A 24832-nucleotide genomic window follows, 5' to 3' on the forward strand; every position below is an offset into this window, starting at 1 on the left:
CCCCGCCCCTCTCCGGGCCGGCGGCGCCGCTGCGGGCAGCGGGCAGGGGCCGGGGCCGGGGCCGGGGCCGTGCGGGGGCCGCAAGATGTCCTCGCAGGGCAGGTTCAAGAAGGACAAGGAGATCATCGCCGACTACGAGGCGCAAGTCAAGGGTGAGCGGCGCCGCCACGGCCGGCTTTGTGTGCGGGGCGGCCACCGGGAACGGGAACGGCACCGGGAACGGGAATGGGAACGGGGCTGGGGCTGGGGCTGGGGGCTCGGGGCTGCAGCCGGCGGCGCGCATCCGGCCGGGCAGGGGCCGGACCCGTCCCGCCCGGTCCCGTCCCGTGCCCGGCAGGTGCCCGTGGGGGTGGCGGGGCCGCGGCTCGGTGCTCCCGGTGCTCCCGGTGCATCCCCGCCGCCCCCCGCCCCGCCCCGCCCCGCCCTGCTCGGGGGGATGGCGGCACCGGGGCCGCACCGCGAGGCCCCCGCGCCCCGAGCCGGGCCCCGAGCCCACCCGCGGAGCGGAGCGGAGCAGCCCGGGGCTCCCCGGGGGCTGCGGGGCTCCATCAGCAGCCAGCCCGCAGCTGCTGCCGCCGGGCAGCCCCGGAGCCCACGGCGAGCCCCCGCGTTGCAGCCGGTGTGTGGCCCAGCGGGAGGCGGCCCGGCCCGGCCCGGCCCAGCCCAGCCCAGCCCAGCCCAGCCCAGCCCAGCCCCGCTGCCCGCTCGCAGCCCCCCGCTGCCCCGTGCCCCGCGGCTCCCCGCGCTGCGAGGAGGGGGCTCCCTTCGGGCCGGTCGCTCCACAAAGGCACTGCTGTGTGAAGCCTCTGCTTGAGACCGAATTAATGCCAATTAGGACGTGGCTTTTCTGAAAATCGGCCTGTGTGTGTGTGTAAGCTCAGCCCCGGTTTCTCTGGAGCTCACTGAGCATGCTGGGTCTGGAGCTGCGTTCGGCGATGCCTTGTCTGGCCTCCACACACCCCGCTCTGGGGCCGCAGCTGCGTAAATCCTGCAGCGCCGTGCCAGATGGAAGGGGTCTGGGGAAGGGGCTGGCTCTTGGTTTTGTGCCATTGTTTACTTCCTTGCGTTTCAGGCTTTTGTAGTTGGCTTTGAGGAATGATGTAACAGTCACAACACGCGCTGCTCGGTGCCAATTACCTTTCTGCTTGTGTATAATTTGGGCAAATTGATGTTATTGCACCCTGCAGTTAAGCAGATGAAATATTCCTGTAGGCTGCGGTGCCGCTCCGTGCTGTGGGAGGGGAGGGGAGGGGAGGAGAGGGAGGGAGGGAGGGGAGGAGAGGGAGGTCGCCGTCACCCCCCGCACAGCCCCGCCGGGCCCGGGGTGCTCCCCGCTGCAGCGGGACGGGGCCTGGTCTGCTCTGCGAAGTCGCTGCAGACACCGCTGATGGTTTTTGTCTCGGCGTTTAGAGCTGGAATACTCATTTGCCGTGATCGTTCTTGGCCTGACATCTGTCGTGGCCTCCTGGTTTCCATATGGCAGATCACTGATGCTGTAAGCGTGGCTTATTGCACCGCGGCCATCGCATTTTGGGCCGCGTCTCTGGGCAGCCGTAACGCAGGCAGTTTGCTGGTGGGATCGTAATCATTGTGTCGATGCTGTCTGTGACTGACTGCATCTCCAGAAACATCCACGGCTCAGGGCACCCGCTCTGCGTTTCCATCTGGGTAGCTCTGCCGGAGGCTGCGCTTCCTCCTCGAGGAGGCAGGCAGAGCTGGGCAGAAACGCAGAGCAGGGCACCTCTGTCGGGCTGCTGCAGGGCCCGAGGAGCGGGGTTCCCTGCGGGGCCGCGTGCCGTGAGCGTGGCACTGCTGCCGGCGGTGTTGGCGGGGCTGGCGCAGGGCTGCTGGGCCTCCAGCCTCACGGTGCCCTGGGTCGCTGCCCTTCTCCTGGCTCGGCCTGGGGATTCCCCGTGGGTCGCCCCGCTGTCCCAGCTGCCCTATTTGGTTGCCTGGGGGTTTAGTCCCTTACAGTCCTTGTTCTGCTCCTACTGGCTGTAGTGCCCTGGTGAAGAGTCGTGGACACCCAAATCTCCTGAGATCGTCTAAAAAGGAAAAGAAATGGGGGAGGGGGAGGAGTGAGAGTGAAGGAGGCCAGCGGAAACAAGATGTTGGCACAGAACAACTGACAGATGAAGATGATAAAAGCTGAGCACTTGAGGAAGTGGTGTCTTGTGATGGGGGTCGGGGCTGGGATCCCGGCATGGCACTGCTCCCCATGGCGCGGCCGGGCGAAAGGCAGGGGGAAAGCTGGAAAACCCCAGCCGTGAACCGCGGGGAGCGTGTCTGCGTGGGTGCAGGTGAAAGCAGCTCACGGTGCTGCAGCCTTTAAAAGGTGTCAGAGAGAGAAACGGCTGCGTCCTGGCCAGCACGCCCTGCAGGGCACGCTGCAAGGTGTCACCAGCCTGCGGGGGCCTTGTGGGGCTGTAACCACCCAGCAGTGCCTGAAGCGCCTAAAAACTGGGCTCTGCAGATAAAGACCTGACAGGCAACTGGGCATAACATGGCAAAAAATGTAGATGTTTAATGTAAATATCTGTATATATTGCTTAGACTGATTTTTCGGGAAGTTCTGCTGAGAGCCTTCCTGCTCGGGCTGTTGAAGAGCAGAGCAAAGGCCCCGGGCGGGCAGAGCACGTCGATAAGAGCGTGGAGCCGAGCCCTGCCCCGACCTCCTGCGCTGCGGGGCGCTGCGGGGCCGGCGAAAATCGATGAGTCCACAGTTTGTGTGGGGAGCGCGATTGGCGTAAGTGGAATTTAACTGGTGAATAATCGTCGTGCGCAGGGGTGATTTATCAGCCATGATGACTCTGTATCTGCTTTCCCTCTCCGGAGAATCCTATCTGCTTTCCTCACGGCGGGAAGGAGTCATCCCGAAAGTGCTTAGGGCAGATAAGGGCACGGGGTGTGTGTGCGTGCGCCTACACGTGCACAGGGGTCGGCCCGGTGGGGATCGCTGGGGGCTGGTAGTGCGGGCACGGCTGCGCGTGGCACGGGGCGAGGCACGGCGCCCGAGCCTTTGGGCTGCTGCCTCCTCGTTTTGGGAGTGGAAATACCCAAACCGTGCTGCCCGTGGGGCTGCTGCAGGCTGCCTGTCCTGTTGGCTCTCTGCAGCGGGTGCCATCTGTCCGTGCGTGGGGACCTGACTCCGCTCCCTGCCGCCAGGCACGGCCCCGCGGTGCGCTCCCTCCTGCCCCTTGGGTCCCTGCTGCTGCTGCTCGGCGTCCTGCTGCAGCTCTCAGATGAGAGGGCTGGCAGCAGGTGCTTGTGTGACGAGACAAGACAGAAGGTACTTGTATTGAGGGTACCTTTTAGGAGGGAGGTTTTCTTATTTGTCTGTCTTGGATTCGTGGACAGGAATGGTTGCATTAAAAATAAATGCTAATAAAGCTGTGGCCACATATTTACAGCCACCACCTTGAAGCTGCTTGTGGAGTATTGAGTACAGGAGATCCTCAGACGCGTGCTTTCAGACATACAATTTTAATTGGTCTATCTGGGCAGAGTGATAAACAAATGTCGTTTCTTCCTCATTACTGTCAAATGCATGATTTGTTGCTTTAAATACAGCAAAACGAACCAGTCTTAATTACATAGATGGAACCAGCTATGGTAGAGCATAATAAATCTTGCAGAAAATGGAGCATCCTGTTGAATGTCTCTTAAATTTCATACTGCCTCCTGAAGCTATTCCTTTAACCCCAGCAGAATTCAGGTCATTGTGTGATCTGTTGGGTTATGTGGGCAGGAAGGCCGCTGTGATTCAGTAGCATCTCGTTCCGTGCGTCGGGCAGGTGCAGAGCATCCATGGTGATCCTCCAGGCTGCGGGCTTCAAATGCTGCGTCTGGCTGTAAAGTGGTGAAGAGAGTTTCTCGTACATTAAGGACTCTCAGTTGTTTGAGTTGGGAATAGATCTAGCGTCTTGATGGATTTAGCATGCAAAAATATCAAAAAGGTTTACAGACCTGGGGCCAAAGAGAACCAAAGTGTTTTTTTTCCCCATTTTCACAGGAGAACTGCAGGTTAGGTTAATTTATCATTGCTCGTTAGCTTCATTGTATTTTTCTATTGCAGCAGCCGCATCCTTTCTTTTTTGTCTCTTCTCATTTCCTGCCTAATGGCCTCTTTCCATCTTGCTCAGAGAATTTTGGGAAAACTTCCATACCAGGCTGTTTTCTGGGATTATGGCTTGCTTAGGTGGAAAGCTTGGCTGCGCTTGGAGGAGGCATCGAGGCTTGAAACTCGACAGCCCAGATAACACGGCAGCTCTGTGCAAAGAGGGGTGAGTTCCGCCCTCTGGACTGTCCCGTACGTAACTGCTGGACATTCGTGGAGCCTCGCTTGTGGAGCCACCTGCAACAGACAGGAACGAGATCCGATTCCCTAGAGCCAGCCCCTGGGCTTCAGAACACCCCTCAGCGGTGCTCCTCGTTCAGCTGGCTGCGGTGCAGGTTTGCCCCTTGTTACTGGCCATTTACCTTTGTGTTTCCTCGCTGGGGTCTGGTGGGGTGGTGCTGCCAGATGGATTTTACACGGGACCCCCACCCGCCGGGGCTGGGAAGGCCACGTCTGGAGGAGAGCAGAGGCGATCATCTGTGCAATTCGTAATAAAGATTAATTGGTGGTCTCTAAAGGAAACAAATGGGATCCATCGGAGATGTTTCCTGCCATGCTAACGTCCAGCGTGCATCGGCAGAGGCTGGGGCGGTGCAGCTGAAGGCAGGCTCCTGCCGGAGGCTGCAGCTGGCAGCGCTGTGCCTCTGCCTTGCCCAGAGGCAGGGGGCTTGGGCCTCTTCTGTGCTTAGAGGGGAGAAAGAGCCAGCGGCTCGCGGGGCCTGGTTAGGTGTGTGTGTGTGTGTGTGTGTGTGTGTGTGTGTGGATGCCTCGTATCTGTGTGCCTGTCTGCATGAGGCCCGGTGCTGCCAGCTCAGAGCGGGGATGGTACTGGGTTAATTGGTTTTAAAGGAAAGGATTGGCATCACTAATGTGTATTTTCCTTATAGCACAGAGCTCTTCAGCACTAGCAGCTTTTGAAGCTCTTTCAGCAAATGCTGCAGAGTGCCCCTGGCAGGGTGAACCGGGGAAGCCCTGCTCTTGTTTTGCAGGTGGAGGAGCTGGGGAAGGGGCAGGCCGTGGGTCCAGGGCCTGAGCTGTGCTGCGGGGCTGCGCTTCCTCTGCCCGCACCTCGTCACTCCTGCCAGGTTATCAGCCAGGTTACGTGTGCTGGGCTTCTCCTCGCCACGTCCTGAGCTGGAGGGGGAAGCTGAAGCACTAAAGCTCTGTGGTGTGGTCTGACCCCTCACAGCAGGGCAGGAGTGGTGTTAGCAGCGGGACTGCTGGGGGCCTCCGAGGGGCTCTGGGGGCAGGTGGGGCTGTGGGGTGAGGCTGGGCACTGCCCCCACAGCCCTGCAGGCTGCGCTCCCTTCAGCCTCCTTGTCACTGACTTTCTTCTGAAGCATGGGAAAAGTGAAATCCAGCCGTGCTTGGGACCACGCTGTGGTGAAGAGGGCTCCCTTGGGCTTTATCCTGTTAGGAGGCCCGCTTCATGTCCTTGAGCCCCTGCCTTGGGCTCAGGGCCTCGTGGGGAGCCGGGGTGGGCGCACACACGCTTGGAGCACCCTCGGCAGCTCCTGTGGGGTGAGCGTGTCCTTGGGAAGGCGTCTGCGCTGCGAGCCTCTGCCCCGGCGCTGCCTCTGCTCGGAGCCGTGCTCCAGCAGAAAGTGAGGGTGTTCCGAGCTTGTCAACCCAGTCACTTTCTGTTTGAGCAGCTGATGGGTGTCTGGGTGTAGTGGGTGTCACTTATCAGCCTGCCCTTCTTGTGGTGGTAATGGAAACCTTGCTGCCCTGCCTCGTGGCCTGCAGCTAGTCCTTCCAGGCGAGTTTTACGGGCTGTAACTGCAGCACCGAGTGTGCTCCGGGCACTGACAGCACCTGTAAGCCTCTGCAGGGGCTGTGTTTGAATTCCTGTGTGCATGGGTTCAGCCTCTGTTGAGAGCAGGGTTTACTCCCGTTCTGCTGGCCCATTGAAAGTGGGGAAAAAAACCAACCCTTTGAGCTCTTACATTTTTGTTGCTTAGCTTTGGCCTTGTGTCAGTAGCTGTTCTGCAGCCCACCACCCGCAGCAGCATCACTCGCTCTCTGAAATGCGTGCGCCGACCTCAGAGGCGTTCGTGGTCCTGACGCGGTCAGCGGCCGCACTGGGGGGCAGCGGGGTGGGCACTGCCCTCCTCCAGCACATGCAGTGTCATCTCCCCTCCTCACAACCTGGATGGCAATTTGATCCTGAATGTTCATTTAATCCCAGAAGGCTTTTGCTGTGCTGCCAGCAAAGCTTCCTCTTTAACGAAGATGAGTGTTTCTTACTAACAAGCATTGTGCTGCTTGCCCCACCTCTGTGTATTTTATTGGTATGTATCATAGCAGCAAGGGAGGACATAGAAACGAATAAACAGCACGAGCCCACGCAATGACAGTGGTAATAATAGTTTATGCCTATCATTGATGACCTCCTTCGGGTTTCCAGGCTTCTCCCAGTGCGCCTGCTTTGTGCCTGCAGTCGCTGGATGCACTTTAAGCCGTTCACATCTCCAAGAGCTCGTAAACTGTTCTCTGGAAAACTGGCCCGAGCTGACTTATTTTGATGTCCCTTTTCTCACCTCTGGAAGGCAGCTGCAGGGGTTTGGGAGAGGCAGCTCTGAGCAGCATGTTGCAACATGGTTTTAGGAGAGGAAGCGGAGCATCGAAGTCAAATTGCTGGGGCAATCACAGGGTGGTAGCACTACTCCCCAGTCTGGGATGGAGTTGGTGTGATCGGAGGAGCGTGCTTCTGGGTGCCACAGTGCTGTGAGGTTGTGTGTGATGGCGAGCGCTCAGCACCTTGGGTTTAGAGTTTGTGTGAAGAATGGCACCAACAGCACAGCATCCCTCACGTGCCCAGCCAGGGAATATACAGCCTCGTTATTTACCCCAGCATTGTCGTTACTCAGTGAGCAGGCAGCTGTTAGGATCCCGTCCATGGCAGGGAGGGAGTTTTAAATCACCCTCTTTGTTTTAAATCATGCACTTTCTGTTAAATCATCCTCTTTATTTTAAGTCTTAGCCTTTGTTTTAAAAACAAAGATACGTAAAGAGGTGGAGTGTTATAGTTCCAGTGTGGAAATTGATGCTTCTGTGGCCGTGCTTTCTGGAGGGCTGGTCCCCAGGTTTACCTCTGCGGGTGCTGCCTCGTCAGAGGGGAGCAGCAGCCGCAGGGCAGCTTTGCCTGTGCGTGCAGGCGCTGGTGCTGGCGGGTTTGTTGGGACGTGGCTGTGCAGTGGTGTCTGTCTGTCCTGACGTGACTTCCACAGTTCGGGAGCCCCTGCTACGGGAGAGGTGAGGAGGCTCAGGGATCTGGGAGCTGGGAGAAGGGTATGGCTGTGGGATTCTTTTGCTTATGCATCTTGTGCTGCGGTGCTGGCTCAAACCAACGTGCCACCCGAAATGGTGGTCGCTAGCGACAGAAGAGTTCCTGTGAACTTTACTGATGGCCTCCGAGTGCTGAAGCTGTGCTGACGTGCAGGGGAGGCGCTCCCTGACAACACCAGCGCTGCAGGCTGCTGGTCCGGGCGCCGGAAAGTTTAGGAAAATTGCACAGCCTCTGAGTCCAACAGCCCCAGGGAAGAATTTGCATTAGTGTCTGTTACTCTTCTTTCCTTTGGAGCTAAGGAATTGCTTTGAAGAGGGAGTGAAGAAAAAAAGGTTTTACTCTTTTACCTAGGCCTCTGGGAGGATCTGCCGTGTGTGCAGGGATTGCAGTCACTGTGCACCTTGCTTAAAGAGGCTCAGTAACACACTGCTCCGTCTCGTAGGCAGTCCGACTCTGCAGGCGTTCTAACAGAAAGTGTCGGAGCTTCTGTGCACTCCCCATCGCTACAGCTCCTTGTGTCCTCGTTGGACAGGCACAGAGGAGAGGGGGTTGCTCCTTAGCAGAATCTCGTTGATTTTTAGGTATGTTCCAGTGCCCCAGTCTCTGAGTATCGGGGCCTGTGTACAAAACAAATGTCAAAGAGGGGATGTGGCTGCCTGGATGGCCACGAACACTGCTGCTCCTGGGACCACTCAGGGCTGCAGCTCCTTAGGATTTTATCTGGGAAGCTCTTGGTTTGGTCATTACCTAGGCAGCAAAGCTGGCGGGAGTGATGAGGTGAGAGTCAGTGTTGTTTTACTGTCTGGTAAGACTAAATGCTCGAAAAGAAAGTGGAACACAAAGCCATGTACATGCACTGGAGTCCCTGCTTTCTGCTTTTCTTTCTTCAAGGACATTTAGCTCTGGTGCTATCATTTAATCACTGACGTTCGAGAACAACTTGTAACAGGGTGAGAACCGAGGGTGAAGCTGGTGGTGCTGCGGGTTCACGTCGGGGCTGCAGCGTGGACGCGCGGTGGCTGTGGAGCGGGGTCGGGTGGGGACCCCTGCTCTGCCCTGGCCCCGGGTGCTCGGACCACTTGGCCTCAGGGGCGGAGGACACGCTGATAGCTGGGGACACATCAGGCCCCCCAGGAAAGCATTACTGCAGGCAGCCGTTTCTGCTGCTGTGCCCTTGGGAGGCTGTGCTATCTCCTCCGGGACACAGCGTGCACGAGGTGACAGCGTACGGGTGGGCACGTCCCGCTCTTGTGTAGGGCTGTCTGGGAGGGACTCGGCTGCTGCTGAGCACAGCTCTTCCCGGAGGGCTTGGGGCGAGGCCCCCCGGAGGGCTGAGATGCCTCCGTCAGTGCTGGCACGTGCTGCTCCGTGCCCTTGGTGGCGTGCCAGCATCCTTGCCGGCAGGAGGAGGCAGGCCGTGTACACTGCGAGGCTCGGAAACAGTGGCAGTGAATCCTTCTCCTTGCTGCTTATACCACGGCCACTGAAATGTCGGCCCCGGCCTCCACAAAGCAAGAGGGGAGGCTGGCAGGGGTCCCCTCCGTGCTGCTCTTGTGGTGGAAAGCCTCGCTGGCTGCCACGGGGAGCAGTGCTCCAGGGGCAGCGTGCAGGAGTGCTGATCTCTCGCTGGGAGACTGTTGGTGTTGCTGCTCAGCAGGGTTAAAATCTGCCGAGTGTAGGCTGGAGCATTGTGATGTGGTTTTGCACCGCGGCCCAATGATTGTTTCTTTTTGGAGACGGGCACATTTTTAAAGGGCTGAGTACTTTTGCAGTCGATATTATGTACAGTTAAGCATGCTGAAGTCAGCACAATCAAACATCATGCTTCAGGGCTGAATGTGATTGCTGGAGAGATCAGGAAACAATTTCTGCTCCCGTGTAGAGCATTACACAACTGGCTGGGTACGTTATAGCTTCCCCTGCAGCATCGGAGTGCTGCTCTGAGAGAGGCCGCTGGATCAAGTAACACCGGCGTCTCTGTAAATACCCGTGGAATTGTTTCCAAATACGTGAGAGCACCAAAGGCTTGGTTCCCCTGCTTTGAGAGGCAGGGGCAGCGCTGCGTTCAGCAGCTCCAGGCGGCAGCGCGGGGCGGCAGGAGCAGGAGCCGGCTCCTTGAGCCTTGTGTCCGAGGGACGGAGGCTGCTCGGGTGCCAGCGGGTTGCTTCCATCGGACGTGTCCTCTGTGGTGCCCCAGTGGCCGGGTGCTGTGTGTGCTGTGTGATTTGCCTTCAGCCTGCTGCTCGGCTGCTGGTGAGGTCCCACAGCCCCAGGCTGCTGGTGGTGGTAGGGCTCCCGGCGCCCCGCTGCCCTCCCCGCCGAGCCGAGCGCTCCCCAGCCACTGCTTCCTGCTGCGGGGCCAGGGGCAGGGACGGGTCCTCGTCTCCGCCACCCCGGGGACCTGTCCCCAGCCGCGTGCTCCGGCTTTGCTGCAGCCTGGGCTTAGACCCGGCACGGGTGGGGAGACGTGAGTCCTGTGGGTGTTGTGCCGACACCCCGGTAACTCGGGACAGCCAGCCTTGCTCTGCTGGAAACTAGAGCGCTTCACACCTCAGGGCAGCCGGAGGGCGTTTTGTGGCTGGGGCTGTCTGTGTGCATCCGCCAGAGACACGGCGAAGGGGGTGCTCGCGTTGGCTCTCTGCAGCACGTGGCTGCCGAGTGTGCTGTGCAGGTGGCAGCACCTCCTGTGTGCCCAGGGAGGCTGGGGCTGTTGTCAACCCAGTCTCACGTCTCTGTTTGGGAACTCTGAAATGGCCGTAGCAGAGTTAAATAACTCTTATAGAATTGTTATATAGAAACTCTGCAAGGCCAACCTTTTACTGTGCTGCATTTTCCTTAAACCACTCTTTATTTTACTTTGCACTGAATACAGCCCATGTTTTGTAGGGACTTTATATTGCCCGTTCGTTTTACTACTAGAGTGAATGGAACTTCTACTGCTGGAATAAATGGAACTGGGAATTACAACGGAGATTCTGCGTGTATTTTGGGGTAGCTGAGGATAAACCCGAGGAGGTATGGTAAAAACTGAAGAAAAATAGAATAGCAGCGTTGAAGCCTTTTTAACTTAGAGCACACCAAGTGAATTGGGAATCACAGTCTCAGCAGCAGGTTCTTACAAAGCCTTTTCATTTCTTTTAACACTCTTTACATGATGGCATTCCAAGTGATTCATGTTTTAAAAGCAGTTTTTCCTGTGCAGCGCTTCTCTGCTCTTGACCTACTCTTGCTAAAATCTCTAAAGAGACAATAAGCAAACATGCTGTAAGTGAGAATGTCATATTTATAAACCCCTGGAAGTGAAACCATAACAAAGAAAGTATTTATGCAGCCATTGTTCTTGTGGGCTGGCAGCTCGAGGTACTCTGCTTCATCTGGTCAGATCAAAACTAAGGGCGAGGAGAAGAAAAACACCTGCACCTTGATTGCTGCTCCTATCACACGGCAGGTTCCCGTCCATCTCGGGCTGTGCTGTTGATGTGGTTCCCTGCATTGCTGCGGAAAGGGGCATGCAGATGTGTCACTGCCTCGTAGGCACTTCTGGATGCAGCGAGCTGACTCCGTGGCAGGCGGGAGAGGACTGTATGCAGACGGCTTGCCTCTCCCGAGGGCTGGGGGCAGGAGACAGTTCTGCAGGTCACAAAAGCAGAGGAGAACTTCTTTAGGAATAAACTTTCATTGGGAATTTAAAAAAAAATGTTCAGGAGGCCTTCTTGGGGATTACTCCACACAAGTTCATAGATAGGAGTGTTTGGCTGCTGTTCTGGAGCACCCGGAGAACGAGGTTAGCGATGCTGGCTTTTTGGAAGAGAGGTTTCCTGAAGGGGGTAGGTCGTGCTTTGAGGCTTTAAGGCGTTGTATTGACGATGAGGCACGCCAGCAGCACTGGTTCCTTGGGTTAAAGGTGGTGAAATAGGGCTGTTTTCTCAGCCACAGCGAGCTCTTGTGGAGGTCGTCCAGTTGCTCTGACCACTGGTTTGTGCAACGCAGCGGAGATGAGCTCCATCCGAGGGCAGCTGCCGGTCGTGGCAGTAGCCATGGGATTCCCTCGGGTCCTGCCGTGGGGTCAGAGCACCGAGGGGTGGCCCAGCTGGTTCCCGGAGCACTGAGCCTGGCCAGCATGCCAGGGCCTTATCTGCAGGCTGGTCACGGCACCGGTGACCAGTTGCTGCAGTGTCCTTCTGCGTGGTGTAGCTCGTGATGACAATTAAAAAGAACACAGAAGGCATTTATGGCCCCCAACCTAACCCCTAAGCCTGCAGAAACTCCTGATAGCAATATGCCTTCGAAAGAAAGAAAAATCTCCAGTGAACACTTCCTCAGCTTTTTTGGGGCTTTACCAGCCTGCACGTGTCCAGAACTCTCTGGAAGGAGCTCAGCTCCTCGCCCCCAGCCCCATCCTTGTGTTTAACCGCCCCCCGTAAGCCTGCCCCCAGGTCACTCGGTACCTGCCCCTTGGCAGGCTCTGCATGCCCAACGTCTTTGCTGTGGCCCTGTGGTGACTTGGGTGTGCGTGAGGCATCTGGGAGGGGGCAGAGGCCATGCTCCACTCTGTGGGCACTCTGATGGCATGGCTGGCTCTTCCCAGCTCTTCTCTCCTGGATGGCTCTGTCCGGGCTGCCCTGGTGTGGAACCACGCGTGTGCCATCGGTGCTGCTCCCAGTGCCCTGCTCGGCTCTTGGCCTTGCCATAAAACCCGTTCAGACGCTGGCTGGGGGAGCTCTGCGCTCTTTAATTGTTGTTTGTCGTCGTGGGAATTGCTTGTTCTAAAACCAATTACAACCTGACAAAACTGATCTGTCTTATTTACAAATACATCCATCTGGTCGCGGGCTGCCTGCTAGCGCTGCCAGGACAGCGCGGGGTAACAGCGGGCTGCCGAGCTGCTGGAGGGGGCGCTGCCACCGCCCCGAGCCGCACCGGGGCCTGTGTGCGTGGGGGTTGTGGGGTAGGGGGAGTTAATTTCTAAACTGATAATAAATTCCGTGTGAAATGAATGTGGAGAGAACCTAGAGTGCTGGAGCTCATCGTCAGCTGGCGTGTGTGATATGGCCGGGGCTGCTGATACTGAAGGCAGCTCCCGGCTCCTCTGGGTGCCGGTACCGGGCGCGGGGCCCCTGTGCAGAGCTGCGGGCCCCGGGGCAGCGTGTGCTGAGGGCCGGCCGGGCTTCGCTCCGTGCTGAGGGCCGCGAGCTGCTGCTGGAGCCAGGCTGCCTGCGTGGGACACGCTCCGTTTGGGCCTTGTTTTCCAGAAACCTGCTCAGTGATCGACGGAGGGCACCAGTCCTGCCTGCAGCCTCCTGACGGGCTTCGAGCAGAGCATGGGCAAGGGAAGCAGGCAGAAGTGTGAGGAGTGAGACTCCTGTGTCTGTCTGTGTGTCTCCGTGTTCCTGGAAATCAATTTTGCAAAGGCTCAAAAAAAGGAAAGAAACGGATGACTGGTGTCAGGAAGTTGGAACTTAAAAACCATCACCACTGGTAGCCAGCGCAGTTTCCGGCTATTTCATTTTTTCCATGGATGTTCGGTTACAGCTGCAGAGAGAGGCGAGGCGCTGCGAACCCCCCCAGGTCTCACCTCCGGCCAGCCCCCAGCTGGGCACGGCGAAGCTCAGAGGCGTTCCCTGAGCCGCTGCCCCTTGGTCGCTGTGCGCTGCCCACGGAGGGCAGGAAGCAGGCTGATGGATGCAAACACGTGTGGCAGGAGGGGAAGAGGGAAGAGTTGCCCCCTAAATTAAGTAATTACAATTAGCACAATGAGGTTGGAGGTTAGTTATTGTGAACAACGTAGGCCTGACAACCTCGGGCCTATTTTAGTTTGTGATGCATCTGAGGACGAACTTCAGCGCTGGTACTTACACGCCCGTTTCTGCCGAGTGGTGAATCAGCGCGAGCTGCAATCCTCAGCCCTAAATCTGCCTGTGGGAGCCCGTCTCCAGAGCTGGGTTTTTCTCCATCACCATGGCAACCCAGCGAGCTCTGCAGCAGCCGCTCCTCGCACCGCAGGGCCCTGGCGGTGGCCTGAGGCAGGGTGCTTTGGGGAGATGGGGTGCTCCAGGGAGATGGGATGCTCCAGGGAGATGGGGTGCTCTGGGTGCCCGCCTGGCACCGTCAGCCCTGGGGTGCGTCACTGCCCGGGGCCAGTGCTTGGGGTGGCACTTTGCTGCTCACCCCTTGGCAGGGGTACAGGGTGCAGCCCCCGGCCTCTCTCGGCTCCTGTGGAGATTTATGTCGGATAAGGACGTACTGCTGGGTGCAGAGGAGGACGCGGGGTACCGTTGGGGAAGGGGAACTTGCCAGCAGCTCTCACAAGGCCAGCTCTCACCTCCGTCAGGGCTCAGCTCTTGTGGCTGAATAGTACTGTGTTTCTGTCCCTTCTCTTCATGCGGAGCTGCGCACCCAAGGTGGCCGTGTCCCACGGGGTGGGTGACACCCCTGGCTGGTCACGACGCTTGTGGCTGCCCTGCTGTGTCTCTGCAGCGGGCGTTAGCCCCGGCTGAGTCGCTGCAGCCCTGCAGCCGAGTGCGTCTGCTTCAGCTCCTCCAAGCAGGCCAGAAGTGTGGAGGTACTTGGAATGAGAGGTTCTGCACTTCAGCATTGGGGGTTAAATTTATTCACTAGTGTTAAATCTACATGGAAAACCATTTTCTTTGAAACATAATTATATCTCTGTATAATACAGCTGTTCTTCATCCAGTAGTTACTAAAATATCCTAGCTGGAGGCACCGTTTTGGACACTAACTTATGTGTAAAGGGATCTCGTGACATTTTTTGGAGGGAGCGAAAATAATCTATTAATGTTTACAGTAAAACTGTTACGGTAAAATCCAGATATTAAGAAAAAAGTGACTTTGCTTATAATTATTAATACATTCTATGGCTAAATTTGCTTATGACTTGGCTGGACAGTTTCCCTACCCTGTTTATATTCAGCTTGTGTTTGAGTCACAAGACTCGAGTCAAAGGCTTCTGAAGCTAAGGGGAGATTTTTGACTGGATTCAAGGGTTTGGAATCAATCCCTAAGAAGTTGGACACACAACATTTATACGTCTGTTATTGCAGGGAAACACTGATGCAGGACCATCCACCTCTTCACTACCGTGACAGCACTGTTATTCATAACTTGCATTTTAAAAACTTTTGAGAAAAGTCTCAATCTCCGTTGTGATCTCGAAATGCCTTGAGCGGCACTAGGCCAGCCCGGCAGCCCGCAGGGCTCTCAGCTGTTTTCTTCCCCGCACTTTGCCTCCCCCAGGTTCTGTCCCTACCCTGCCGCCTCCCCCGGCTGCAGCATATTCGACTTAATGAGCTCCCCGAAGGCCATTATGCGCTGTTTTGCCCAAAAAGGGAAGGAGCACAAGGCCATCAAAATGATAAAGACCTTGAGGCCGCTCCGGCTGTTGTGTGGCATTACCATGTGAATGGGCGCCCGCTGCTCCCCGTGTGTGGGGCTGGCTGGGGGCTTCTCCCCACCCGGCCCCCCATCCCAGCCGCTCTGTGCCCAGCGGGTAACAGGCCAGACCAGGCAGCCTGGCTCCATGCGTTTCCCTGAGTGCTCGTGAAGAGCCGTTGGCTGGCCCTCACAGAGCAGCGCTCCCTGCGCCTTACTTCTGCCCTGCCCTTCCAACGAGCACAACTTTCCTCTTGGAAGGAGGCCGTGAGCACTGGAGCTGTGTTTTTAGCACACTTTACTTTTACCAGCTAGGTAGGCCATGGATCCAAGCCAAGCATGTTTTATTCCTCCTGTAATTCAGATTGATGTGTGCTGAACAGAACAGACATCCTCTGGGAGAAGAGAAACACAGCGCACACACACAAAAGCAGATAGCTACATGGGTTGAAATGTTGTTCCTCTGATATTCAAAGAATTAAAAGGCGGTATAAATCTCCTTTTATGCTCGTTACTGTTCTGTGACCGAGGGGGGGGAAATATGAATTGTTTTTGCTGGACCAGATGAGTTGGTTTCGCTGTGATGGATGACGGGCGATGCCTTCACAACTCATCATTCATGGAGGTGCACAAATGGCAAGGCGGGAGTGCCTTGGTTCATCAGCGTGTGCATTTATCATCTAGTTTAAAGCAGCATCATTAGTTGCATTGGCTGTTGTGCGCTGTGTGCTCTGGTGACTTGGTAAGAAGTGAAACGTGGCCTGGCCTCCGTGCTGGAAACTACACGGTAATGAAACACGAGCAGCTTTTGGAGTGAGCCTGCGCTTGGAGACAAAGGGCAGCACAGGGAAGCACTGTGCCCCAAGGCGAAAACCCCTTCAGAGAGACCATTAAGCTGTTATTAGAGTCCCGTTATATCCTAGGTGAAGCGAGCAAATAGTTATGGTGATCCTCTACCTGAAATGTCCGACTGACACGTTGAAGGCTTCATGTTCCCGAGCAGGGGCAGTGATAGACCAGCCGGTGCTGCCGGCTGGTGGGGAGGAACAACCCCAGGCACCAGTACAGGCCAAGACCTGCTGGAAGACAGCCCCTGAGAGAAGGACCCTGGGGCTGTGGCGGACGGGAGGTTGACCAGGAGCCAGCAGGTGATGGCAAAGCAGGCCGGCAGCACCCTGGGCTGCGTTAGGCAGGGCTCGTCGGGCAGGCTGAGGGAGGTGGTCACGGTCCCTTCCCTCTGCTCAGCACGGTTTTAGATGGTGATTGAACAGCAGGGTGGCTGCCAGGAGGGGTTGTCAGGTCCCCATCCTCGGGGACTGGGCCGGAGGGTCTGCAGGGATCCTCTGGTGCTCCTGGCTGAGACCAGAACTCGTCGGTGTGCAGGTAGGCAGGAGGACACGGGGCTGAGCGGCTGCTTGGCTCCCCTGCCGCCTGTTTTCTGCGGATGTGGGGCACGTTTCCCCCGGGGCCCACAGGCTCCCTGGCCGGCGCTGTGCCTCCCCGCGCTGAGCCGCGGCCAGGATCAGCTGCTAGGTGCTGCCTGGCACTGCTGCAGCCCTTCCCTCTGCGGTGTGCGGCCTCTGGGCAGCCCGCTCCAGCGTCGGATCGTCGTTTGGAAACAGAAAACCACCAAGCTTTGTGGTGGAGGAACTGTGGCACGCTGCTGGCTGCCATCCCCCTGCGCCCCTTCGCCTTGTCCCCCAGCACACGCCGCAGCGGGGGGCCATCGGCAGCCTCGGGCCCGCCTCGCTGTGCTGGGGGAGATAGATAGGGCAGGATGATGTTGCTAAATACTCGTGAAGTACTGTAATGCAGCTTGGAGGACTCGTGCTTGAAAAAATGTCATGTGCCAAGAGTACCTTTGAATAAAATAAAAACAGAAGCATTAAATCTGAGTGAGTGTGCTCCAGAATTGGTTCAGGATGCAGGGAGGATGAGAGGTGGGTCTCCCAGTGTAGCAGGAAACTCTTTATGCCCGCCGCTGATGATCAGTTGTTCTTTCCTTAAGAAAATAACTACAGATTACAAATGTAAACAATGCGGAAATTGGTTTCCTGCTTGCTTATTTAAAGCGTGATTGAAATGGTCAGTTCCAATCAGCCCGCTCAGACCCAGACGGGAACGTGGCCGCTCGCAGCCTTGTGGCTGAGGGTGTGTTGGTAGGAGATGGTTTTGGGATTGGGCCTTGGTAGGTTGGTGCCTGTTCCAGGCAGCTGCTGGGAGCTGAGGCTTAGAGAGCGGGGTAGGCCTGGCTCTTAGCTGTTAGGTGTGGGGGAACCGTGTGGGGAACGGGGGTGGTTTTATGTGCTTAGGAACAGACAGAAAGAACAACAGCAGGGAGCATGATCCGAGGGTGCTTCAGCCTCTAATAGACTTAGTGATTAGTGTCTGATGAAAATTCACAAACTTGAGTCTCTTTCTCCATCCTGCTTCCTGACAAGCTGACTTCCTGAACCGTATTTATAATCCTCTTTGGAAGGAGATGTGCCAAGGCAGTGCAAATGTGAAGGTTGTGTGTGGCTTTGGTTTTTTCTTTTTTTCCAAAGACAGAGGCAAAAGTCCTTTCAGATTCATTATACCTTTATATGCTAAACTTTTTAACAAGTGCACTAATAAAATGGTGACGGGCTGGGTTCCATCTGCGTTTAAAATACTTCACAGATTCACTCGTGTCTTTCCTATCGTGATGCCAGGACACGTGTCACGACTTTGGGGAGGCAGCAGCTGCAGTCTGGAGGGAGTGCCAAGCAAGAGTCCCACATCTGTGCGTTGAATGAGATCTTCACTGGTGGAGCTCCCTACCCTTGCTAAGAAGGCACTGAAGCGTCTCTTCTTCTTTTGTGTCATTAAATCCAACCAGTGTGCTGCAGCTCCCTCTAAAATAAAATCTGACAGAGGTTGCAGACGTTCAGCTCTCGGTTGTGGCCATGCCATGCCGGGGCAGTGTGTGCGGGGCTCGGCCTGCGGCTCGAGCTCCTTCAGGCAGCTCCTGTCGGACACAGGACACCGCGCTCCGTGGGCTGAACGAGGGAAGCTCCCCAGAGACCTTCTCCCCCAGCTGCTGCAGGGCCTCTGGCTTCGTGCAGCTTCGGGCTGGCTCTTAGGAAAGGCAGGCCTGGGCCAGGAATCGCGGCCTGCGGCAGCAGCAGGAGCTTGTCTCGCTGCTGTGCTGCTTGTGCTCTGAAGTGGTAACCCCGTGTCAGACTGCAGGGACTGGAGAATGCAACCCACACACGCCTTGTGCTGCCACTGCTGGCGCCTGGTCACACCGGCCGCGTGCTGAGCAACACTCGGGGACACCGGGGGCTCGAAGAGGTGCTGACGGGTGTCTGCACCACTGCAACCTTCCCTCTTCTTCCTCTGCTTGGGAATAGCCTCTTCTTCTTGGGGATGTCTGCTTCATTTTCTCGGTAATACCTTCTTCCTCTTTTTTTGGTAATACGATGTATTTTTAACAATACCTATTCCTACAGCGTTTTGCTAAGAGAAAGCAGTATTTCACTGGCCACTGTAAGACTGTGCTTCAGACAAGGAAGTGAGGACTGTGCTTCTGCCATCCTCTGCCGCATGGAGGAATTCTTCACACTTGCAGTAAGGACACAGCTGTCCTCCGTGTTTCTTTGCCAGTGCTCAGTAGATGCTCTTTTAGCAGAGAGGGTGTCATGAGGAGGAACTGTTAGTGGCAGTAAAACTTAGCATTTTGTCCTATTTTGCATTTATTAGCATGCACTAATTATTCATAGAGATAATTACCCTTTACCAGTTCACATTAATTTAGAGCGCTTCTGAAAAGCAATCAAGAGGAGCGGGGAATGATAATACATCAAAGTGAATAAGAATATGGCACAAAGGAAATATGGTGCATTTTAATGTAGGAGACCACGTCAAGTCACTGTCAGCCTTTTCCTTCAAACTGTAATTATTTGAGCTCGGTTTGATGGTCGGTGCTAAAGGCCACCAGTTAAAGGCATTCCCTGTTCCCGAAGTCCATCATGCTCTTCATCTCACGTGTCTCTTCAACAGGGAAAAATGTTATCTTACGGGGCCACGGTATGGGGTGGGACAAAGATGTGGTGGGTCGTTCTGCCATTCAGACGCTGCTTGCCTGGCCCCGAGCAGGTAGGTTGGATTTCCGAGTTGCTTTTGCTGTCAGGAGCATCTGAAACTTGTCAGTAACTCCGAAGAAATCCCCATTTGGGAGCAGCTGTGGGTGCGCTGGGTGCCCGCCTGCCCTGCCCTGCTGGGATGGCAGCCCGGCTTGTCCCACATAACGCAGCGGTGCGGGGCGGCTGTGGGACCGGGCAGTGCCTGCTGCTGCGGTTCATTAGCAGGCGGCAGCACGTCCCACCTGCATTATTGGTCTCTGAATAAGGAAGCAGCATCGGGTATTGGTTCACTGCCTCATCTCTGTGCTGTCAATGCAAATAAGGGTGCTGTCTGGAGCGCCGTGCTGTATCCGGAGATGTGCTGATCGTTCCACCAGAGGCTGGTGCTGAGGGAAAATCACAGTTATTGTGCGATTACAGTCGTCTGTTTATTCCCAGCCTTGATGGCAGGATGTAATCATAAAATTAGGAATTCGTATGAGGAACGCTCAGGGCATGTTTTCATCTAGGTACAAAATCTTACATTAAAAAACCAAATATCTGTACACAGCATGAGGGCACGAGGGACCTTGGGTGACCTTCACGTAAAGGCTTTCTCTTCAGCTCCTGCAGTGGTCTCCTCAGCCTTCCAGACTTCACCTTCCCAGCTCTGCACCGCAGCAGCCTGCAGGCCAGGGGCTCGCTGGTCACACTGAGCTGCTCGGGGCTGCTCCGGGAGCGGACAGGAGGGGCTGCGGGGCCGGGGGCTGCGGGGCCGGGGGCTGCGGGGCTCTGCGCCGTGTGTGCCAGACGGAGACACCACGGCGGGCAGAGCGCTGCGGCGGAGGGAGGAGGGCATGCTCCTGCGCTGGGAGCTGGGGGGACGGAGAGCAGATGGTGCAGGGGCGGGGAGGAAGCGTCCCCAGCTCGTGTGCTAAAATAACTCGCTGCGATGACGAGCCTGTGCTGCGTCCTGATCCCACCAGCACCCAGCCTGCTCCGTGTCCCAGTCCCACCAGCACCCAGCCCGCTCTGTGTCCCAGTCCCGCTGGCACCGCACTGCCTGGGTCCAGCTCCCCGCTGCCGGAGAGGTGTCTGTACAGCAGCCGTGTGGGCCCGGGGCTTAGCCCTTAGGGCAGGCCAAGCTGTGGGGGGGAGAGATGGCACCACACAAATCTCAGTGGCGCAGATTTGGGTTAGTCGATGTGTGGAAGAACAGGAATTACACACAGAGCAAAGCAAGGAGGTGCTGGCCCAGCGAGGAGCGGGAGGATGCCCGTTCCTTGAGAGCTGGTCCAGGCTGGGGGTGATCAGGCTCTCAAGGGCAGGGGGGCACAGTGCTATGGAGCGAGCAGATGTGCCTGCTGTGAGAAGCGGGGTGAAGCCCGCTGTGATGCGGCTCGCCGGAGTAAAAGGTGGTGAAGTGATGTGCACAGAGAACTCGGGCTCCGGGAAGGAGAAGGGAGATGAGGTGGAGCCTGCTGGTGAGCTGGAGACGGGTGCTCACAAAGGAGCTCTTGCACCGAATTGTGCAGTTTTAGGATGGGTAATGTTGTGGCTGATCCTTCAAAACAACAACCAGCTAGCGCAGGAAAGATAACGTGTTTGGAACTGGAAGTCTAATCTGAATAAATAAAAAGGAATTTGGAATCTTTTAATTATTCCTGACAAATAGATGAGGTAAGTGGGATAGATGTCAGAGAAGCCTGTGCTGGATTCCAGCAAACGCTGTTTGCTCAGCTTGACCCGTGTGCTGGAGCAGCAGTGCTTGCAACAGAAGAGCTGGGCGTTGGGAAACCGAGGAGAAGGCAGGGGGAGCGGGGTGCCAAACGGGGTGCTGGGGAGGGAGCTGGGAGGGCTGACCCGTGGGCTCAGCGGGGCAGAGCCAGGGACCGGGTCTGGTACTGACCCTTTGCATTGCACTGCCCTGAGCGCCCCGGGGCTGCCCTTGCGGGCAAAGGTTGCGAGATGGAGCGTTGCCATCGCTGGCCTCTGCTGCAGGGCTGCTGTGAGAAACGCATCTCAGAGCTCGCCTCTGCTCCCCGGGCACATGGCCAGCGCGGTGCCCTGTGGCCAGCACAGCAGTGATGGGAAACGTGCACGTGGAAAGGGAGCAGAAGCCGTGAAAAATATAAAATAAAAAGAGTCCTGAAGCTGGGGAGAGGACTGGGAGATCCCTGAAAGCAATCTTCAAAGTAAAGCACGGAGCAAAATGAGGAAGTACAGCGAGCGTTAGATAAATGGGAATATTTTGACTAATCCTCAAGGCTTGGAATTTGTGCTTGCACCAAGAAGGAGCGGGGGAGAAAGGAAGAGAGCTGTCTGCTCTCCTGAAACAACTCATCAGGGAAGCTGGAGGCTGGGGATAAGGCATGGTACTGCTGTGATGTGTTTTGCAGCTGTCTCGGAGGTTGGAGCGCTGCCTTTGGGGACAGCTCAGATTTCCTGCCGTAGCTGGCTGGGGAGGCACATGAATGCCGAAATGTGGGCTTGTTTTCTGAAAGCGTTGCCTGGTCTTAAAAACAGTAACGCGTAGGGTCCCAGCAGCTACAGACGCGCTGATACTTGCCAGGGTTGCGGCAGCAGTGGTTTAAGGCTAAGTGGTCTGCCGGGGAGATCGCTCCGGGGAGGGCAGTGGCGTGGTGAGCGCGGCTGATGCGTGCCTGGAGAGCGTGGTGCTCCCTTGTGTGCCCGGTGCTGGAATTTCTAAGAACTTGTCCAGGGGAAGCACTTGCCTTTTTGTTACCCCTGAGTAACTTCAGGGCTTTTCTTTATGGTGAAAGCATCTGCATCGCTTATTCTTTCTTTGTTGAGCTTTCGCTGGCCTATGTAAGCGCTGACGGCAGGGCTGCATTGTCTCAGTGCCCGGGCAGGCAGGCAGGGCACCCAGCCCAGGTGTGCCCACACCTCCTGGCCATGGCACTGCCCTGCTGAGTGCCCGAGTTCAGTGTGTCGGTCACCTCAGCCACACGTACAGCCACCCTTGTGCCGCCTGTGCATGCGCCGTGTGCTCATAAGGAAGGCGTTCAGGTGGTTACCTCTGCAGTCGCTCTCGCTGAAGGAGCAGCGTGCAGGTATGGCCACGTGTGTGTTGTGTGAGGCAGGTAACTTGGCGATGAGGGGCTTCCCGACTTCACGCGTGGGTTTCTCCTGGCCTGATGTGGTGGTAGGTTTCTGTTCGATGGGAGGTTGTGGCGTTTAATGGCTGGAAAACAGCTCGGTCCTCCTGCAGGGAGGTAATGGAGGAATTGGTGGTGTTCCTGTGTTTGGAAGCGGAGATGGCTGGCAGGGATTTTGGAGCAGTGTGCCTTCGTGCTAAGTGGTGGGTGTGCGTTGAGGTTGTCACAGTCGCAGCTGACAATTCAGGAAGATAAAGGGAATACTGTGTTTTGATCTGCTTTTGCTATGGAAGAGTATCTGGCAATACAGGCATGAGATGTGCTGCGTGAGGGGTTTGTTTGCAGCGAGGTTTGTGTCCATAACCACGCCTGCTGCTTGGTGCCACCGTCTGCAGCTGCAACCTGCAGCACGAGGCTCAGCCCCGCGGCACGCTGCTCGCTTTCCCTGCGGGGCCGTGCCACCGCCGAGCCTCCCCGTGCTGCCCCAGCCTGCTCTCGGCGATGCGGGTTCCTGCGCGTCCTTCTAGTCTTCACTTCCAGCACTGCTCTACCCTCCATAAAACCCGTGGCTTTGCAGAGAGCGGTGCCCGCGTGCCCCTGCAGCCTGCCAGCACGTCACAGGGACCAGGGGCGCTGCTTGGGGCGCGGGACGGGGCGGCAGCAGAGCTGTGGGTGCTCAGAGCCCCCTGGCACCAGCTGACACAAGCCAGGGGTGTTGTGCCGCATGCAGGACGCAGCCAATTTGGCATCAGCGTGGGGTTCCTCCCCGTGCTCCCTGACCTCGCTGGGTGCTCGAGGTTCCTGTGGACGCGGGGCCGCACCGCGCTGCGAGGTGTCCGTGTGGGGCTGGCCCCGGTGTGCGGCAGAAGCCGTGCCCGCGTGCTGCGCCTTGCTGGAGCTCCGGGTGGGCGGGCAGTTCATCAGTCCTCCTGCAGCATCTATGCAGATTGCAGTCTGAGCTTATTTTAGAAGAGCAGAAATCAGGAGCAATTAGCAATCTGCTTCGGGAGGAATTTATAAAAAGCAGACAGCAGCTACACCGCACGCAGCGTGCAGGGCTCCTCACTGACTGCCAGGCCCCGTGGCCTGTGGGGCTGCACGAGCCGAGGCCGAATGGCATCTGTGTGCCAGCGGCTCTGCTGACAGCCCGCAGCTCACACAAAGCAATTGCAATAACTAACACGGGAGCTCCTGGGCTTGCTTTTTCTCTCGTGTGTTTTAGCTGCAAGGTGCAGTTTCGCAGCCTGAGGTACAAGGAGGGAGCTCTGGCAGCAGTGCTGTCAGCTGTGTGCGGCCCGGGGTTCAACAAGGCTGCAGGAAGCTGAAGGGCAGGGACTGCTGCGGGCTGTGCTGCGGGGCTGGCCCCGCGCTGCCCGGCACGGCTCGGGTGGGTGCCAGCTCCCGGGGGGGGTCAGGCAGTGGGAGTTCGGGCTGGCACTGGGCAGGGTGTTTGAACGAAGGTCAGATCTGCTTCCAGGTGGTTAGTGTGCAAAGAAACAAACTGAAATCTTTATTTGCTTCACCCTGCTAGGATGGCATTCTTTTTTTTTTTTTCCTCTTTAAAGGCAATGTTATTTGATATGTACCTCAGTCAGCCCAAAAGCCCCGTATTTTTTGCTTTGCATGAAGGGATGTGAATTCAGAGAACCTGAGAATTCTGCACATCTGAGTGTGAGCGGAAAAGAAGGAAGGTATTTGCTGTTTTTCTGCAGTGCTTCAGCAGGAGGAATGCTTACATCCAAATCTTGTCTTCCTTGCAAGTGCGATGAAAGGACAGCATGGCAGGAGAGCCCTCCAGAGACAGCACTGCAGACCTTCTGGCTATGTGCATACCAAGTGGATGCAGTAAAATATTTGCAGGATTATTTTCTAGGGGTGGCAGACACCTGCAGAGCCAGCTGACCTTAGCCAGAGCTGTAGCTGCTGGGAGCACGCCCTGGTCCGTGGTCCTTCGGGGAAAGCCATGTGTCTTGGTGCACATCGCTTGCATTTGCCTGCAGCCTCTCGTCAGCTGCCCTATTACCTTTGGAGCTTTAGTGCCCTTTGGTATTTTAGTGCCCTTTGGTATTTTCTGGGTGGGAATTTAATGCTTTCCTTTCGCTGCTGGCCCAGGGAGGGGTCCGCGGGAGCGTGCCCATGCCCTGCAGTAGCTCGGGGGTCTCTGCAGGGTGAGGCGGTGCCAGGAGAAGGAAATGGGTGAAGGGTGAGCACAGAAGAACCAGTGTGGTCTGGGGACAAAAGTACAGTGTGCACCCATGCCATCCCGCTGGCAAAGACAAACACAGCACGAGGCTGACCTGGCGCTGGGGCCATCAGGAGCTGAGCTGGGCTGGGTGTGGAGGCGCCTGCCCTGCTGCAGTCGGTGCCGGCCCCTCCTCTGCTTGCTCTCGAGGATGCATTGTCTGGGAGGAGGAAGAGCTCGGTACCGACAGGATATTTCTGTGTTTTCATTCGTATTGTTTATCCATCTCCAGCTGGTTCTGTGCCCACTAATAAATAAAGCCTGGGATGCTGGGGAAGATGGTGAGAGGAGGCCATATGCTTTACGCTGATCTTCCTGGGGGAAGGAAGTAACGGGATCGCTCCGTGCCACAGGAGCTGAAGGCTCGTACAGAAACGAAGCGCTGAGGGCGATTCTCCCTCTGCTTTGTGGGCGGCAGCTGCACAAGCCAGTGATCCCAGTGCAGGGCATATTGTTAGCCTCCAGCTGAGCTGTCTGCAGCCTGAAATGCACTCAAGGTCTGTGGTGGATGATGAACTCGTCATGGAACGGTGCAGTGTGTGTTTGGGATCCTGTCTGGCATGGAAAGCCCTTTGGAGAGGCTCTGCACCT

At 56.7% G+C, this 24832-nt stretch overlaps 1 protein-coding gene across 3 annotated transcripts in view; it reads left to right on the top strand.

The window, feature by feature from the left end:
• The first annotated feature begins 27 nt into the window (after positions 1-27).
• The window catches only part of SRGAP3 (SLIT-ROBO Rho GTPase activating protein 3), a 98072-nt gene continuing 73267 nt past the window's right edge, over positions 28-24832 (top strand). For all 3 annotated transcript variants that reach the window (XM_084530969.1, XM_084530970.1, XM_084530971.1), the window contains exon 1: positions 28-152. In XM_084530969.1, the coding sequence (XP_084387095.1) occupies positions 86-152 (67 nt within the window). In that variant the 5' untranslated portion in view covers positions 28-85. The remainder of the gene's footprint in view (positions 153-24832) is intronic.

This window comes from Aythya ferina (genome assembly GCF_964211825.1).
Source record: "Aythya ferina genome assembly, chromosome: 10".
Taxonomy (NCBI): Eukaryota; Metazoa; Chordata; class Aves; order Anseriformes; family Anatidae; genus Aythya; species Aythya ferina.